Source organism: Euwallacea similis, chromosome 6 (genome assembly GCF_039881205.1).
Source record: "Euwallacea similis isolate ESF13 chromosome 6, ESF131.1, whole genome shotgun sequence".
Lineage (NCBI taxonomy): Eukaryota > Metazoa > Arthropoda > Insecta > Coleoptera > Curculionidae > Euwallacea > Euwallacea similis.
Genome location: NC_089614.1, coordinates 874645 through 892482, shown reverse-complemented (window position 1 = coordinate 892482; position 17838 = coordinate 874645). Strand labels below are relative to the sequence as shown.

Below are 17838 nucleotides of genomic sequence, written 5' to 3'. Positions count from 1 at the left end.
ATGAGGAAGTGGTGAGCTGACTACAGTCCCGCTAAAGTTTTCTGACTTCTCTTTGGAGTCAACCTGCTCTCTTCCGCCAACTTTTGCCCAAATTTCTAGTGTGACTTTTTGGACTTTTATTTAAATTCCTCATCTCAATCTGGCAACAGTGCCCGCACCACGCATTTTCCACTTAACCAGTTGGTCGACCGTTGGTCGAATGACATTCCGTAAAATTCGGCTGGCCAATTATTGCACCACAGTCCGGCTATAAGTCGTTTGTTTGCGATTATTCCAAGCGAACATTCAAAAAGGTCGACGACCGATTGTTATTGTGTTTAATTTAGAATTTAGATAGGCACTCACTCGGAGGTTCCCTTTATTTATTTTCGCGCTTGTGATACGATATTCGAAATTTGCCTGCGTTCAAGCGCACGCACCGCTGATATGACTATGCGCACGGTACGTGCGCTGCGTATTTTTGATCGCCATGTAATAATTAAGCTTGCCCAATAATTCACAAATAGCGTTTACCTTAACCCAAAAAAATACACGGCTAAATTTCAGATTTGGTTTATCTGGGCGCTGTTAAGAAATGGCAATCGTGTCAATGACGCTATAAACAAATTCGTAGTTAAACAGTCAAATAATGAGAAGGATGGACAAGAATGTCTTGTAACAGTTGCGCGGATCTGCACTTAAATCTTATTTCGAACTCGTGTCGACCCTGAATGGTGCAGCTCGAGGAATGTTCACTGCGGGTCACTTAGGCAAATAATGCAGGGGGCACCGCAGCCATCTCAGACTCCGATAAACTTCTCTCCAAATCTGACTTTTTAGATAAACTTTTCTATTTTCACGATGGATTTTGGACCAGCGTTGAACATTACATGAACGTCAGGACCCTCGTACTCATCTCAACTGGGCAGCAGTGTATGCAACGTTCAGCAGGAGATATCTGCGTATATAATCTCTGCTGCTGTGCGTATATGTGCGTGTTCGTTGTTTGTCTAAATGGGTGCATTGAACTTTTTGCGAGTCCAAATTTAAAATAAACACATTCCACACAGGGGGCACAGTCGAAGCAAATAAATTAAAAACGGGAACAGATAAAAAATATGTTTCGATAAAAATATCCGCGTTTCTTCTTAGGGCTTTCTGTTGCAGTGGCATCAGGCTCGTAAGGCCCTTCTCTAAGGGCACGTACGCACTAAGCGGGCACCGTGGTGCGGCCAGCCGTCCAATTGACCATACGCAATAAAAGCGTGTGTTAATTTGCGGGGAAACTTTATTTCCATTCGCACCATCACATGGTTGATAGTGCGAATGGAACTCACCAACTTCAACCCAGCCCTAGGTCTTTCTAACAATGAACAGGTGAATGGGTAATAACGCGGCCCTCGCCCTGTAGAGTCCCATCTTTATCCGTGACCGGTCTAGCCCTCAACCCCAATGACGGTGGGAAAGTTCCTGATTCCTTCGCATTATTGTCGGATCACGGTTTGATAATGGGGCCCATTTTTATATCAACTTTTATATAAAATTTTCGTGAGCAGGTTGTTGGATCGGCGTATAAATTACGTCTTCCATACAGGTGTCCGCTCAGGTTCCTATAAAAGTGTCTCCTCTTTTGTTGCGCTGCTGCATGGGTTTCTGTGGATTCAGGTAGATATCAAATTTCTATAATACGGGGCGATGAACGCGAGATTACCTTTGGCCATCACTGAAGGACACGCGGGTTTTTAAAGCCGGTTATCCGAAATTAACACTAATAATGAGGCAAATAAACGTCTTGTTGTGTGCAATTCAAATTATCGATGTGTGCCAAAGGTTGCGTGAAATTTCGCTGGTCCGCTTAAAAATTGTACTTTCGAGGACGCAAACTAATTAAAATTGTTAATTTGATTAGTGTTTGCTAAACTTATCGCATAAGAGAACCCTGAAATGTTCATTCACCTAAAACCCACAAGACAATAATAAAAGTTATAATCGGTACCTATCAGCTTCGTTGTATGATTAATACCCCGAACCAACAGAGCACCCTGGGGCCTCCACATGGGGGCAGGTTTGTCAAACCATTTTGCTAACACCAAAAATAAATTTATCTTATCACAGGGGCGTACAAACAAAAGGGTGAATCTCTCCAGTTGGAATTCAATTAATTGGGCTAGTTTCAACTAAAGAATGATATCGTAGCTCTTTCTGTTATTGAAATATTCATTGACTGGGAATGCAACTAAGGAGGGTCAAATGGGGTGAATGGTAGGCACTTCTAGGTGTCCACCTTCTCTCCGCCTCTGGCATAAATTATTGGCATAAAAATGAACATTTTCGTATCGTATTGTATACAAAGATTCTTGGGTGCGTCAAAAAAGGTACCGTTAAATTTCGGCCCATCAGGTGGTGACTTCGCAAAAAGGATCGAATATCAAATTAGATAACATCTCTAAATGGCACGTCATATTAACGTTTGATTGAGGTAGGAACCCCTTATTTTTCGTTGTGGATCTAAACGTTAAAAACTGACATAATGTGTTTGTATTTTCTGGCAAAGCTCACGCAAACTCGGGATTTTTCTTAAGACATAAATAATTAAAGTTTTAGTGGGAGATGCATCTAGTCAAGGTATTCCTGGAGATTTTAAAACTGATTCAAAAGAAGATCCGAGGGGCTTATTTTGTGTCGCATTATTTGTGTTGGATTTCCTTTGATGAACACAAGAGTGATTGTAACGATTTAAAAAAAACTGACATGATTAAGGGTTAAGTCAGAGGGGCCATCATAGGCAAGTCTCTCCAATTTCTTAATAGAATTTATCTACTGCTCATGGGCAAAAGGTTGCCAGAGGGTATCTACTTTGATAATGTGAACTTAATGTCAATGAACATAAAATATGCAGGGTATTTCGATCAACATTTGTTCTATCACAAATAATTTACAAAATAGAAGAAAGAAATAGAAGGAAAATTTTCACATTTTTTGAACTATCTAATAAAGGAGTTGCGGCAAGGGGTGCCGTAATGCAATTTTTTTCTAATTTAACAGAGATCACAACATAACAGTTCCCTACACCACTGGAAAAAAAATACAGAGAATTAGCAAATGACCTAGTTGCTGGTGGCGCGCTCTGTGATAAAGCGTTGATAACATGAATAGAAACTGTATTCAGCGATTCTGGCGACATCTTGGAATCAACGTTCAAACGCATGTTTATTTGAAAGCAGACATTTCGGGTGATCTTATTGACAATTTTGACGTTCGACAATTCTTTTACTTGTCGGAATTTTTCGAAGAGGTTTGTAAAATTGTAAATAAATATATTTTCCTTAAAAATCTCGATTCATCTCAATAAATAGTGAAGTTTTTCTCTCTAATTAACGTTTTTCTAATAAAATACGTCAAACTCAATTTCCACATTAAATTATTTAACCATGTTCTGTTAAGCAGTGCTAAAAATCAGCAAAATAGTGCCGCCGGAGTCTCATACGTTGCCTGGATTTTTAGATTGAGAAAAATGGCAAAACAAAAAGGAGAAAAGAAGAAGGGAAAATCCGCTATCAACGAGGTGGTGACCCGTGAATACACAGTCAACCTCCACAAGAGGCTTCACGGAATAGGATTCAAAAAGAGGGCTCCCAGAGCCATCAAAGAAATCCGGAAATTTGCAGAGAAACAAATGGGCACTCCAGATATTAGGATCGATACCAGGCTTAATAAGCAGCTGTGGTCCAAGGGTATCAGGTAAATATGAATACTACATGTTTATCAGTTTTTAAAACATCTTTAATAAAGGGTGAGCATTTGAAAATTCACAGTAGATGAGCACCAGAAACATTCATGAACCTTCCCATTTAATAGAACTCTCCTGCATAGTAAGGAATTGCAAAATTTCCTGAAATCACTGTAATGAAAACCAGGTATTGAATTCTTCAGTCTTCCTTTATAATACAATCCTTTTAGGTAATGACAACAAATTATTAACGGTATCTGATAATGGCAATCTATTGCCTCATTTTTGTGAATTTTGTAATGCTACAAAAACCTATGAATGTCAGAAAATGTGATCATTATTCTGTGTTAGATTTATAATTTTATTTAACAGTGTTCCCAAATCTTACATGAAAGACTGTTAAGTATATAATAGAAATCAATAAAATTGCTTGCTTCCAGAAATGTACCCTTCCGTGTCAGAGTTCGCCTGTCCCGCAGAAGAAATGATGATGAAGATTCCGTACATAAACTCTTCACTTTGGTGACCTATGTGCCAGTGGCTACTTTCAAAGGTCTGCAGACTGAAAATGTAGATGCAAAAATGTAGACATGGACAAATACATGTGCAAGTGAATGCATTATGAGTATTATATTGTGAATTTAGTACACCTAATGCATTCACTTATTAATGAATTAATAAATATTTTTTAAGTTATATAGGCTTTTCATGAATAACCTAAAAATGTCCCTCTATCTATAATTGTAATGAAGAGTATTTTAGGAACTGTTAGTAGTTTTCCTCACCCTAATAAAAATAAAAGTTTTGCAATTCAAACGTTTTCAACAAATAATTAAGTTAGTTATGTAAAACTAAGAAGCTATTGTCCCAAAGTTTTTGCTCAAAACTTGCTGTATTGATTTGAATTTTTTTCAAAAGGGTACACTGCATGTATGTAGTCACACAATTCCGGTTAAAATGACAACATAATAGAGGAAAATATGAAATTTATCATTTGGCTTGGTTTTGATTCCAAACCAAAATGCTAAAATAGTTTATCAAGCATTATAACTAACAAACAACATTAACAGAACTGAATTATTTGCGCAAAGTTCTTACATGACCACGTTATTGATTTCTATTAGTTTTCCAGAGAAGAGGCTATGCTTATGTCGCTATATCTATACAGTGTGTAACGAAAGCTTGGAACACTAACGGTATTTCATGAATTGTTCCAAATTTAACTTTGAACGAAATAAGAATATATTTTTAATAAAACACCCCATATTTTATTTAATTGAAATTAAGTTTTATATAAAGTATAAATAGTTCAATGCGGTGTCCGTTCGTTTATTGTATTAACATTTTCTTAAAATAAGAGGAATCTTAGAGTTTTTGTATGGAAGCTTTTTATCCATCTCTTGTAATACTAAACTTGGACAGTGTAGCCCATTGAAAATCTGTTCATTTTGCTCAAATTTGCAACTGTTTATGGAATATTGTGAGTATTTCAGACGTTTATTACACACTGTATATAGAGGCCTGAAACCTAGGAGACTGTCCGGAAAATATATACCCACAAAGCATTCAAATAATCATTTGTTTACCAAATAGTACTTTGATGGATGAGATTCAACTGACGGCACTTTGGTGTAAAATCTCTAACTTTGGCCTCAAAATAGCAATGTGCTAAAAAAGAAAATTTCAGCATAATTGCTCTCCCAAATTCGCAACTTTACCCTAACTTAACGGATCTGATATTCCTAACTCCCGTGCGGGAGATCCAAGAAGTGACACCCTGTATATAAGTAGGTATCCATTTGAATGTAAATTACCCTCCCAGATTCAACGAACCTTACACTAAACCTACTATTACCGTACAACAATCTAGAATTGTTTTCGTTACGCCTATGGCTAAAATGTAATGATTAAAAAATGTATTTACGCTTTTTAATACACCACTGACCATACTTAAACCAATGGCGTGCGCTTGTCTTTTAAACCTGTTATCGCTAATTCGCCTCTTTACTACAGCCGTATGAGCGAGAAAAGTTTGGATGTAGCAAAATGTACAAAAATCGATTGGAGGATATAGCGTTGCATTTTTCATTCACCCAGGACGGTTAGCTATTGCAAATTCTTCGGTACGCCCATGGTAAAGAGTTTGCTAGCGTAATAAAACAATTTATGCAACATTTTCACCTACACCACTGGATACAGTTAGGCCAATGGCGTTCGCAAAGTCGGACAAATGTTAACTACAACAATTTAAAAAACCCTAGGAGTGGCCTGTTTAATTATTTTTCAATGAAAAAAAACAAACACATTTGTAAAATGAAAAAAATAGATAATTTTAAAAAATTGTATCAGGACAATGTTAAAAATGACATGCACAATAAGGTATTTTAATCGTGCCAATTATTGTTTTGAAATTCGCATAAGACGCGCAAAAACTTTATTTAGACCACTTTAACGGAAGAATTAGCGTATGTTTATTAAACTTTTTATTTATAAACCAAGATTGATTTTGCACGGCGCCCATGAATACGGCAGGTATTGATTGAACAGGGTCGGATTTTGGGAAAACAAAATTTCCAAAGGCCTATTATACTATTATTTTGTAGTGGCCTAAGTCCTACGAGTAGTTTTTGGGGGTATTACAGGCTCTTTAACCCTTCATGTTGTAACGATTTTAATGACGAATGTTTTTTCGAGAGAGATTCGGCGAATTTATCGCCTCCGCGATCGAAAACATCGATATCCTATACATTTATATGGAGTTTCTCCAATCTTTAAGCTGGATGAAAGAGGAAAAGCAGGTCCATTGCACGTGTATTTTGCTGAACAAAGGACAAACATGGCGGATTACCGCACCGAATGATGCATGATTTTGTGATGTGCGCAAAAGTCAGATGCTCATCCACTCAACGATTAGGTGACGTCACGTCCGCCTTCTACACTCATGCGTTCGTGGCAGGAAGCAAAACGAATGAAATTTGTAAAGTTACATTTACGAATTTATTAAATTTGAAATTAATAATGAACAGTAAAGATTTGAATTTACTAAGATATAACAGCTATCGGCTGTATATGTATATCTGATGCTGTTCCTCGAAATTCAAATGAAGCAGGCTGAATCCGCCTCTGACCACCACATTCTGATTTCTACACAATCTCCAAAATAGAGGTAGACAATTTCAGGGTATTTAATTTTTATATTTAAAATAAGGAATAAATTTGTCCAGGGAGTTTTAGAACTTGCCAAATTTTATGTTTTAGTTATAGGCTTATTTACATTGTGATGTCCCTGCAATAGTCCAATATAGTAAATGGTCACTGAATAAAGCGTTATACAACTTCCACAATTTTTGTCATATGTTTTTAATAAAAACTTTATTAAAACAGTTAATAAACCTTCATTTGAGTAAGCTAAATTTGATTTGCCCGCCATAACCATAAACCTCCAAAAGATGGCGTGTCGGTCAAGCAGTTAAATTTCTAAAATGGCGTCGGAAAGTTTGGTGTGCAAATCGCTCTAGAAATATTGCCTTATAAAATCCAAAAAAAGTGATTTTACAGTAATATTAATTATTGATCGAAAGCCGCCAATCGACTAGTCTCTGTACCGGAGATTTTCAATGTTGAAAATGTGTAGTTTGTGACTTAAAGTGCCTCTGTATCTCTTGAATAGACCCTCTCCAACACTTCATGGAGCCATATTATCGAGAGTTTAATATTAAATAACACAATCGTTCCTAGCTCGTTCTCAAATGAAACGTGAGTAGACTTTTATTTTGTTTGAGTGGTGAGTGATAAAGTCCGTTAAAGCCCCCTGTGATGCATTTAATTTAAGGAATTTGTTTTGAAGTAGCCATTCATGTCAAGGGTCACGATTGGTCTGATTATTTGCTCTCAAATCGGCTTTAAAACGTCGATTTTTTTCCTTAATTTTGAGGTCAATCACCAACCCGACCTTCCAAGAATCTGAAATATTTCTTATGAGGGTAACCCGAACGTCATTTAATTTGCATCTATTTGAAAACAAAAGCCCGTTCCATTATTGATGTAATAAGACCGTTCAAGGTTACCCGAAAAAAAAGGTTCCATGCAGAGCAGAAATCTCTCATTTATCTAGTACATATTTGTCAAATAAATATAATACTAATAAGAATGATGTTATTTATTTTTTATTATCAGTTCTCAGTATTTTTTCTGCTACTAAATTACAGTTCAATTTAAGTCTTTGCGCCATCTCTTTATATCCCATTCAGCCACTGAAGAACCGGTTTTTGGGGTGTCGTATTTGATTGGCTTAAATGTTTAATATCTCCCAAGAAATGTACTGACCATTGCTCAGGTTGTAAAGGGTTTGGGGTTTTATTGGTCCCTTCCTTTCCCAGTAAATTCTGATTGTTGATGTGTCATTTTATTATGTATGTACTTGGATGCCAACTTAAGGGCCAGTAGGTCAAAGTTACTTGAAAGACAATTTCCCTGATAACCAAAACGTTAGTATATTAGTTTCCATGGAACTGATCTCTGCTTATTTAGTAATGTTTATGGAAGGTATTGTCATGGCAAAGTTAGAAACTTCAGGTTTTTGCAATCTTGTGTTCAATTTTTAAGAAATGAAAATTGACAGTGACAGAAAAGTTATTTATCATTTAGGTACAGTAATGTACAAAGTTTAGACAGTGTTCAGCAGTGCTAGCATTACTTGTAGGTGTGAAATATTGGAGTAATGAATTTGCAATCACTCTTTTCAATTGCCTCACACATCACTAGTAGCAGAGATAGTAGTCTGAAATTCTGTGGTAATGAAGAATCTCCTTTTTTAAAAACTGACCTGACCATGGCCATGTTAAATCTATTAAAAGTAATTAAAAAAAAAAATTGGGGTGAGTGTCATACTATTTTATTATGTTTGGCAATCTCTTGAAACATTTTGCTCTAACTACACAAAAATACTTAAAACATATTTATTGTTATCAAAAGTTTCAATAAACTTACAAAAATTTTACTTACCAAAATATCAAAAGTACTTACCACTATTAGCCTGCTTAGTTTTATGTAATTACAACCACTAAATGAGAAAATTATAATTACCTACGTAATACACCAAAGAACAATGTATATCACTTGAGAAGCAATCGCAATGCTAATGTCAGCATTGCAATAAAGGGCATTGAGAATATTATTATCAGGTATTTTGGAAGTAGTTAGAAAAATTTAGACCTTGGAGAGACACTGTGCTAATGAGTCCTCCACTGAAATAGTAGGTGTAACTAGTCATTCCCTAAACACTGTAGGTTCCTCATAAACCTCATTAACACTTTAAGTGATGCCCTGTTTGGGTTTTCCTGCCTGATAAGATCACTGCTCTGCCTGGCAACCTAGATAGTGTGTGGAACAATTCACAAAAGATAATTTGACAACTTTAATATTATTATGAAAAAATAAAGAACTCTAGGGAGAACCTCAAATACAAACATTTTTATAGATGTCAGTGCAAAAACCTTCTGTTTACATACACTGAATATCTATATTTATAATAGATAAAAAGCAGATTCATCCAAACTATAAAAGCTTTTGTAAAATACAATTTTTTCCCCCTAGTAATTAAAGGTTTTTAGGGGGTAAGACGTTATAAAATTTCACAATCCAGTAACCAGGATTGTTCTGACATCTTCACAGTCCCCATCTAACAGATACCATGCTATCTCGTATCCTGATTCTCTATTATTGCACATCTCTGTGGATCGCAAACACTTTGCGATTTGGTTCCACGTGCACCTAGTACTCCATAACTTTTGACTTCAATATCAATTAAGGTCAAAAAGGTTTTCTTGAGTAGGCAGACAACTATCTCGGGTTGTGCATCTTGAGCTGATTAGAGGTCCTTGGAATTGTAATAGAATTTCTTGAATTCGAAGAGTGGTAGATCTGTATTGTTTTGCTTTTGTTTGAAAGCATGTAATGTTTATCAATTTTCAACACAAGCAAAACAGCGTTTGTGGGTTTTTACAATTAGACCAGATGTGTCCTCTTCCTCTACAGTGGTAATAAAAGCTAATCGTGGCTTGATTACGATGTGGACAGACTCCTGGATTTTATACAAGGTGATTTGATTCTTACTTTCTAGAAGAATTTAATTCAGCGATCAGCATTTGTATCTCCGGACAACTTTGGTAAAGGCATTAGATTTCAAAAATTGGTTCGGTTTATTTGCTACCGACATTGCGGTAATAAATTACGATACAGCCACTTTAGCTCCTGAGCTTTGGTAATCTGTACGTGTCTGCTTATTAGATCTCTAGATGCCACTACTTATTCTAGGTCTTCTTTGTAATTTAAAATATAAAAGAAATACCAGAAATCTGCGAGAAAAGCTTTCCATGTGTGCCAGGAGTGTTGATTATTCCTAAATCAAAAAACGGCTTGTTCTCTGACTAATCCTGACAGGTGTGGTAATAGTTGGTTTTCGTCAGCAACACTATATTTAAGTATATGTATATTGAAAATTTCACTTCAATTTGTACATCTCGCAAGGAAGTAAATAATTGTTATCAAGGAATAATGAAACAATACTTACGCAATACCCAATTTATTTTCAGATGGTATGGGTAAACACCCCTCTGTTTTAATCGTGCATAATTCGAGCTACAGTTACAATGGACCCAGGACCTTGGTATGCATCGTATAATAGACTAGCTGCACAAGCTGCGGCTGGGGAACATCACCCGTTAGCTGCTGCTGCCGCTGCAGCGGCAGCTGCTGCCTCAGTTACCACAACTGTAGCTTCGGTAGCAACTGCTCCCCCGGCCGCAGTATTACCAGGAAGCTTCTTGTCGCCTCCAGCAGTGGGATATGAGACAGTTTTCAGTCCTTTATTTCATGGAGCTGTAGCAGCAAGTGGAGCAAAACCTCATTATGTTACTCAGGCAAGATGTTGCAAAATATACTTAGTGGACTAAGAGATCAAAGCTATAATGGGCTAAACATTTATTTTAGGTGACCCAACATAGGGCTTTGGCTGCTCAAGCTGCTGCCTCAAAACAGGGCAGTGAGAGCGCTGAATTTCATCCGCAAGCACAAGCCTTTTTTGAGCAAGGCCCATCTGCATGGCAGCAAAATAGTCCTTTTGGGATTTTGCCTCATGAAAGCGTAGTGGCTACTTCTGCTGGAAAAACTGTAAATTATTTCCAGCAGCTATAAAAATATTTATTACAAATATATTTATTAATTAAGGTAGCCTATGAAAACTTCAACGCCCATTTTGCGGCCGCTCAGCAATCTTTAAGCAATCACATCAATTCACAATTAGCAGCCAACTCAAAATCTGCCAATAATAGAGCCCAAAGTCCACAAGTTACTACAGCTTCTATCAAAGTTAGTTCAACTCAGCCTAATGCCACTACGTTTTTCCAGGTAGGCAATTATATTCATTAACGATGCCTCCCAGGAATAAAATCACAATATGGAGGTGGTCTGAATGTTTGTTGTTTTATATAGGATTATGTTTATGATGTCTGATTTTGATGGTTTATTTAGGTCCCAGTGTCGATTCCTGAGGCCAGTAGTGGTAAAACCTTCACTTCCACAAATACTTCCAATCTTCAGCAGTCATGCATAGTTTCGTCGCCCTCGACAACAAAAGAATACCGAGTGCCGCAAGCACCCAATCGTGCTTTTTTGAGGTTTGTGGAATTCTCAAAGATTATTTTCATCTCCAGAATATTTTTTGATTGCTTACTTTGTCTTTTTAGTTCACCCAACCCACCAGCTCGAGCTATAGAGAAATCTTTTACTTCACCCCCTACAAAGCAGCAAAGTGCACCACAAATACAAACTAAAGCACAGACAAAGATTTATTCCGAGTTGAGTAATCAACGTGAACAGCAACGGTAAAAAGTTTAATAAATAATCTCGGTCTGATATTTATTTGAGATTTTTTTCCATTTATTTCTTAGGAATAATGAAGAACCACAAAGTCAGTCTTCACCGATAAGTTTCTCTATAATGGATGGCCCTGGCAGGTTGAATTATTCAGGAAATAATGCTTCTGCGAAACGTCCGCCCCATTTTCAACACAATTACAGGCACTATCAACCTCAGCCAGGACAGAACACAAACTCTGAAGATTTTCAAAGGCCTAAAAGTGGTCCTGAGTATCAAGCAAGGTAAATTTAATTGTTAAGACCATATTAGGTGGGATTTTTAAATATAAATTATTATCGTTTTTCACTTTGGATTTGCCTTTTCTTCCAGTTCTAATGGCACCGAGTGTAATGTAGCGGTTCCGCGTAGACCTAGTCCCTTGCAAGCACATTCCCAAGCATCTCCACTGGGTCATGCTCAAAGTCCAGCTTATCCAATGTATAACAGTCCAATGAGTTCTATGTCATCACCCCAACAAGCATCAAACGGTCAACAGGTATATATTTATGATATAAGGTGGTTTTCCATACAAATTTACTGTTTTGTAACAAATTAGATAAATTCATAAATAATGCTGCGATCTGCAGCAGTAACTACCGCTTTTTCGCAACTATTGCTTTTAAGTTAACATTTTTGGGTATATTCTTAAACTGCTTTTTTCTTTGATCTAAGTAGATAGTAAAAATCTTAGTCATTTTTGTTTTTGTGTTATTAGGTTGCTCCGCCATCACCTTTAGATGTGTCTGTGCCTCGTCCAAATTCCCAAACAGGCGGCAACGTGGCTTATCCTTCGGTGATTACTAGGGCTTTAAATACTGAAAAGGCTTTTCCAGATCGATACGAACATGCTAATCAAAATAACCAGCCTAATCAGGTATGCTTGTATAAAGGCTTATTTGAGCCCCGATAAAAAGGCCGTTTTTTGCTTTTAGCCTTGTTGGGATGACAGACAAAATCAGCAACAGCAGCGGAAATTTCAACCGAATCAAGCAAATACTCAATCAACTTATAATAATTCTAATTCGACTATGGAAATAACAGCCCGACAAGGTGACGGTCAAAGGCAACAGTACTATGACTCTGCCACTGGCCACCAGGTAAGGATTAATCACTCTCATATATCAGTTTTTATTTTTTTCTCGTTACTTTTCGCAAAAATTGATGCTAAAATTATTTCTTTAACATTAGGTTACACTTCAAGACTTGTCAAGTTGTCGAGGCGACCCGATGACTATAGTAAAAAACCTTCAGCAACAGCAAACATGCCCCGTTCCACAGGTGGAAATTAAACAAGAAGTGCCTAAACCGTCCGTTAAAAGGAGAAAAAGTGTGGAAAAACCTCCTCCCCCTCCCCCTCCTTCTGTAGCGGAAGTACATCCGCCATCGAGTAAGTTTTATTATTTCCTCATTTAGACTCGGATTTTTGGTGTCATCTTTTTCTCTGTAGATTTAGGTTTTTTTTTAATGATTCTCATTTCAGGCCGAGTACCTCCACCAGCCCATACTTCTGGAGCCAACCAACAGCAGCAAAACGGCGTTTTTTTCGAGTTCGATAGATGGAACATTCCCCCTCCAACCTCCAAAATATTCAGTACTCAAGCCTTACACCAGCAACATCAAGGCTTAATGGTAAGTCAAGCTTTGCATCAACAACATCAAGGCCTAATGGTAAGTTTCTGTTTACTTTCACTGGTTTTTTCCTTTCTGTAACAATTATCAAAGATGTATTACATGAAAGAAATTTTATTTTTCCAGGTTCCTCACCCCCATGGCCACCCACCTCCTCCTTTGCCATATTTTACACCCTTCCACATCGCCACGAACCATCCTGGCGAATTTGCGTCTACAGTAGAGCTGACTCCATTGACGAATTACAATGAGCAGCCGCAGCACCCGCAACAGCAACCACCACAGCAACAGCCCCAACAACAGCCCATACCACAGCAACAGCAGCCATATCAACAGCCCGATGATCAGCCAAAAGTTGTGGTGCCTAATATCGAAGAGGAATTGAATTTCTTATCTGAAGGTATGTGAATTTAAGATAACGAAATATTGAGTTCCCTCAAGAATGTAAGTGATGGGAAAAAAAACAAGACATTAACTTGTATAATATCATATTATAAAATTCCAGATACAACTCCTCGACCGCCTACGATGAACCACTCAACTTATCACAATAAGCCGCCTCCTCCGCAATTAGGACCGAAACCGGCAGATAAAATTTCCGGCCCCGGCGCAGGTTTTATGAGTAGTTACCTTAAATTTCTTCAGGGAGAACGTGATACTTCACCACCACCGGCCATGAGAGGTAATTATGTATACCGATATTCTTGAGTTTTCAATATTGAACTTTATACTGGATAGGTATTTTGACAATACTTAAAACTGTCTCTTTCTACCGCCAATATTAAATCAGGTGCAAGAATTAATTTGGCGTCGAACGATGGCTTTTTAATAGGATTGTTTAAAATTATCAATACATAAATCACCAAAAAAATCGAATTGGTAGAAATCTTACGATAGCTAATGAAATATTGTTTAAATAGGAGGTCCGGGTAGGAAACAAGCAGCAAATACGTGGACCCGAAGACCAACGGAAGATACGGGTTCGAAACCTCCTCCACAACCGGGCGGAGCAGGCGGGCCCCCCGATACCAATGGAACGGTAGCGGGGGGCGCCATCTTACCCAATCTCACCGCTCCACCGCCTGGTATTCCTCGTCTAAATACTGGAGGGGATCCACAAGATGACCCCAGGCAAGTATCACAGCATCAGGAGTTTTCTTTGTTTAAGCTTATTTTGTATACAATTTCGGAATTTAAATAAAATGAGACTCATAATGATTGTTTCTTAGGTATTTCCCGTTACCAAAAGAAAGGAAGAAGGACTCTTTTGATAGTTCAGATGATGGATTTAGTTCGGAGGATGATTTTTTTGGTTCGTCACGGAAAAACTGGAGACCAGACACGTATAGAGATAGAAGAACGCGTGGAGGTAGATCTGGCAAACTTGGCTCGGCGTCGGATCGAAGAAGACAGCGGATGCTGGAGAGAGAAAGGTTAGGACGACAACGAGAAAGGAAAATGAAAGAAAAGTTTAACGGTAACTGGATTTTTGAGTTTTAGCGTATTATGCTAATTTAATCATTTTGATTTAGTAAAACCCGAAGACATACCCAAAAGGGAACAGACCAAGCGAGCTGTGAAAGGCAAAAACAGTCTTACCGACATCATAAAAGATGCTGATGAGCCAGACGAGCCGCCAGAATTCCAGGATTCTGAGGATTCTGACCCAGCTTGGACGCCAGCCACCATCGTAGACGACGAGGACATGTTACCGGTTAAGAAGAAGGGTAGGGGAAGGACAGGTAAAATTGACATTCGGAAAGATTTGTTGGGTATAAGACAATTGTTTTTGCAGGTGGGAAGAATAAAAAACCAAGAAATTTGATTGCGGCAGCAGCTCAGGGTGCTGGTATTAACGACTCAGACGGTTTAGGATATACTGCGGCGGAACCCATTAGTAATAGAAAACCGAAAAGTAACCATAAGAATAAGCAAATAGGGCCCACGTTGGAAGATAATATTGCTGCGTCGATGCCCAATAACTTCTCCGTTGCTATCGATGACAATCCTTTTAAAGTAGGTGTGACATAATACGTGAAACCTGAGATCAATATATTTTAGAAACCTGTGAAATGTATCCCTTTGTAACTAAATTTTGATGCAAAGATAGGGATCGAAATATATTTAGTTTTAATACGACTTTGTTATTTTTTCCACATTTTCTTTGTTATATTTCAGACCGGGGAGTTCGTTGCTATTAAATCAGAACTCTATCAGGAATGGCCGGCCATCTGGAGAGTAGATGGAAAGACGCTTCTGCAAAAGTATGAACCATTTGAGCAGAATGGCGTCACGCTATATAGAAATATTTCAACGGTAAGAAACCTGAGCTTCTGCATTGAGTCTGCAGTTTTATTGACTACGAGAAAATAATTTGATTTACTATCGTAACGTCTGCCTAACTTGTAGTATACTTCGTGGACTGCAGAAAGTAAGAAGCAATATGTATCCGTGCCAGTAAAATATAAATCGCAAAGTCAATTAGAGACGGTCGTCGAATTTTTGAAAGAGGAAATAACCATCGTAGACCCGAAAATGCAGGAACAGTGTATGAAACAATGCGAAAGTTATCAAGACAATTTCGAAGTTTACATACAAACGTTAATTTCCCAAGCTTTGGATAGCAACTTCCTTATGGAAATTTTCCAAGAGAAGGGTAAGTTACGTAAAAATTAGAGAGTGAACCAATAAAATTATGGTTCTTAAAATGCTCTTCTCATTCACAGATGAATACTTCCTCACAAACGTCCAAACCATAGATGATATCACCGAGAGCAAGAAGCAAAAATTTCTGCAGCTAGTCCGGTGGCCTCCGAATTTGCAGGGAGCGGTGTGTACGTGGCCTTGTTTCAATGTCCTGAGAGAGATCGCTCAGGCAGATGCACAATCGCGAACATGCGCTGCTTGCGGCAGGAATAATGTGACGGTTCGCGTTATTATGTATGGACAGCCTTATAATGCGACTACATTGGAGGGCTGTCAACCAAATCCAAATGCCATTAACGAAAAGGTAAGGAATTTAAATATAGTAGTTTTGTAAACTTTCAGTTTTTCTGTAATTGCTTTACGTAATAAAATCTTAAAACTATAAATTATGTAGCGTTTCTGAAATTAAAATGGAATGTACAGGGTGTCCATTTTTCGTTGTGGGGTATCTCAGTGATTATTAAATAATGGCCGTTTGTGTCTGGTCGTTTCTTACCCTATCTCTAGGAATCAAAGATTGCAACAATTTTTCTGTTATCCTGCATGATGTTACAAAAACCAAATGTCTTTCAACAATAACAGAGATGTCCTACATTTGCAATGAGAAACGTATAATAAATCTTTTAATAATTTGCCACTATTAGTCTGTAGTGAATATGTCGTAGTATGTTGTTTAACATTCATTCCCAAATTCTTTGTTTCAGGACTTCTTCATGTGTAGATTGTGTATGAGTCGCGTGGAGCTGGCGAGTAAAGTTATCCACCAAAAATACCTTATGTATATAGAGTGCGCGAAACGTGTGAGTGAGAAACGAACTTCCGATCCTACGAAGGATACCACGTGTATATTAAATGAACTGCTGGCAGATGAAAATTGGCTTAATCAGGTTGGTATTCAATACCCCGTTTTTCAAACACTCGTTTAAGGTTTTTTAGATACTTAAATTGTACCTCTATTTTCAGCTATTTTTGGAAGTCCGTACGTTCTGGTCAGAGGTAGACTGCATAGAACACACCTTTTTACTGAAGAATAATTCGTGTGCACAATGAAAATAAGAATTTTCTTTTTTTGCTGCCGAATTTTTATTAAACAGACAATTTAAAAATCAAAACTGTGAATATTTTAACGAGAGTTTATACTACGACAAAAAAGTAGCTCTAAAAGAATGAGATTTAGGTTATTTACAAGTCATATACGTATATATATTTGAAAATATGATTTTTTTATTAGGAACGTTATTACCACCCGCGCTACGATTTATATTTTTATTTTGTGCTCGCAAAGTATTGTTTACAACGTGATATTCATTAATCTTGTATATTTGTACATCGACGCATTGAAAAAAAGAGAGCACGTCAACTCGATTAAAAGCCATCATTTCTACTTCTGCGTTTTATTTTCCATGTTTCCTAAAGATAAGTTCAATCACCAAACCTTGAAAGACTGCAAGTTATTAAAGCTGTCGCAAAAACTTTACTTGAAATTACATAAATACTATACAATTTATTCAATTTTCCTTCCATACCAAAGTATTTAAAAATTAAACCGCTCTTCGTTCTCTTAATGTCTCCCAATAATGGCAAAATAATGCCCAACTCCACCATATTGCCTCCTTCCTCCTTTTCCATATTGCTTAATAACTCTCTTATTGTTAAAAAATAAGCAACACAAAACAAAGTTGAAATCACGCTTCGCGAATTAGAAGCGCACTGTCTCGTTGAAAAACCTCGCAACAGATCCTGTTCCACGCTTCGCTACAGTTTCCAGACAGAATTTCTGGGTAACCTTTAGAGCGAGAGGGATGGTTTGCTAGTAGATATTCTCCATTCATGGGAACAAGCAGTATTCGCAGGTAGTTTAAGGTAGAAAAGGTTTT

The 17838-nt window shown here is 37.4% G+C and overlaps 2 protein-coding genes across 3 annotated transcripts; both read left to right on the top strand.

Annotated features, from left to right (window-relative positions):
* Window positions 1-3170: 3170 nt before the first annotated feature.
* Window positions 3171-4405, top strand: RpL31 (ribosomal protein L31). The gene is made up of 3 exons (XM_066390915.1): window positions 3171-3274; window positions 3484-3720; window positions 4150-4405. The coding sequence occupies exons 2-3, from the start codon at window positions 3494-3496 to the stop codon at window positions 4295-4297; spliced, it is 375 nt and encodes a 124-aa protein (XP_066247012.1). The 5' UTR covers window positions 3171-3274; window positions 3484-3493; the 3' UTR covers window positions 4298-4405.
* Window positions 4406-7174: 2769 nt separating this feature from the next.
* On the top strand, window positions 7175-17345 carry LOC136409389 (nuclear receptor coactivator 6-like). Of its 2 annotated transcripts, none has more exons than XM_066390850.1 (23): window positions 7175-7465; window positions 10303-10629; window positions 10700-10879; window positions 10937-11116; window positions 11240-11385; window positions 11455-11592; window positions 11659-11868; window positions 11957-12122; window positions 12342-12500; window positions 12559-12723; window positions 12815-13013; window positions 13107-13255; window positions 13382-13655; window positions 13761-13937; window positions 14176-14386; window positions 14485-14732; window positions 14788-14997; window positions 15051-15271; window positions 15434-15571; window positions 15665-15911; window positions 15982-16265; window positions 16666-16848; window positions 16925-17345. In XM_066390850.1, the coding sequence occupies exons 2-23, from the start codon at window positions 10360-10362 to the stop codon at window positions 17009-17011; spliced, it is 4242 nt and encodes a 1413-aa protein (XP_066246947.1). In that variant the 5' UTR covers window positions 7175-7465; window positions 10303-10359; the 3' UTR covers window positions 17012-17345. The 2 variants fall into 2 exon arrangements, with proteins under 2 accessions (XP_066246947.1, XP_066246946.1); XM_066390849.1 differs by having other exon boundaries at window positions 13107-13294.
* The last annotated feature ends 493 nt before the right edge of the window (window positions 17346-17838 follow it).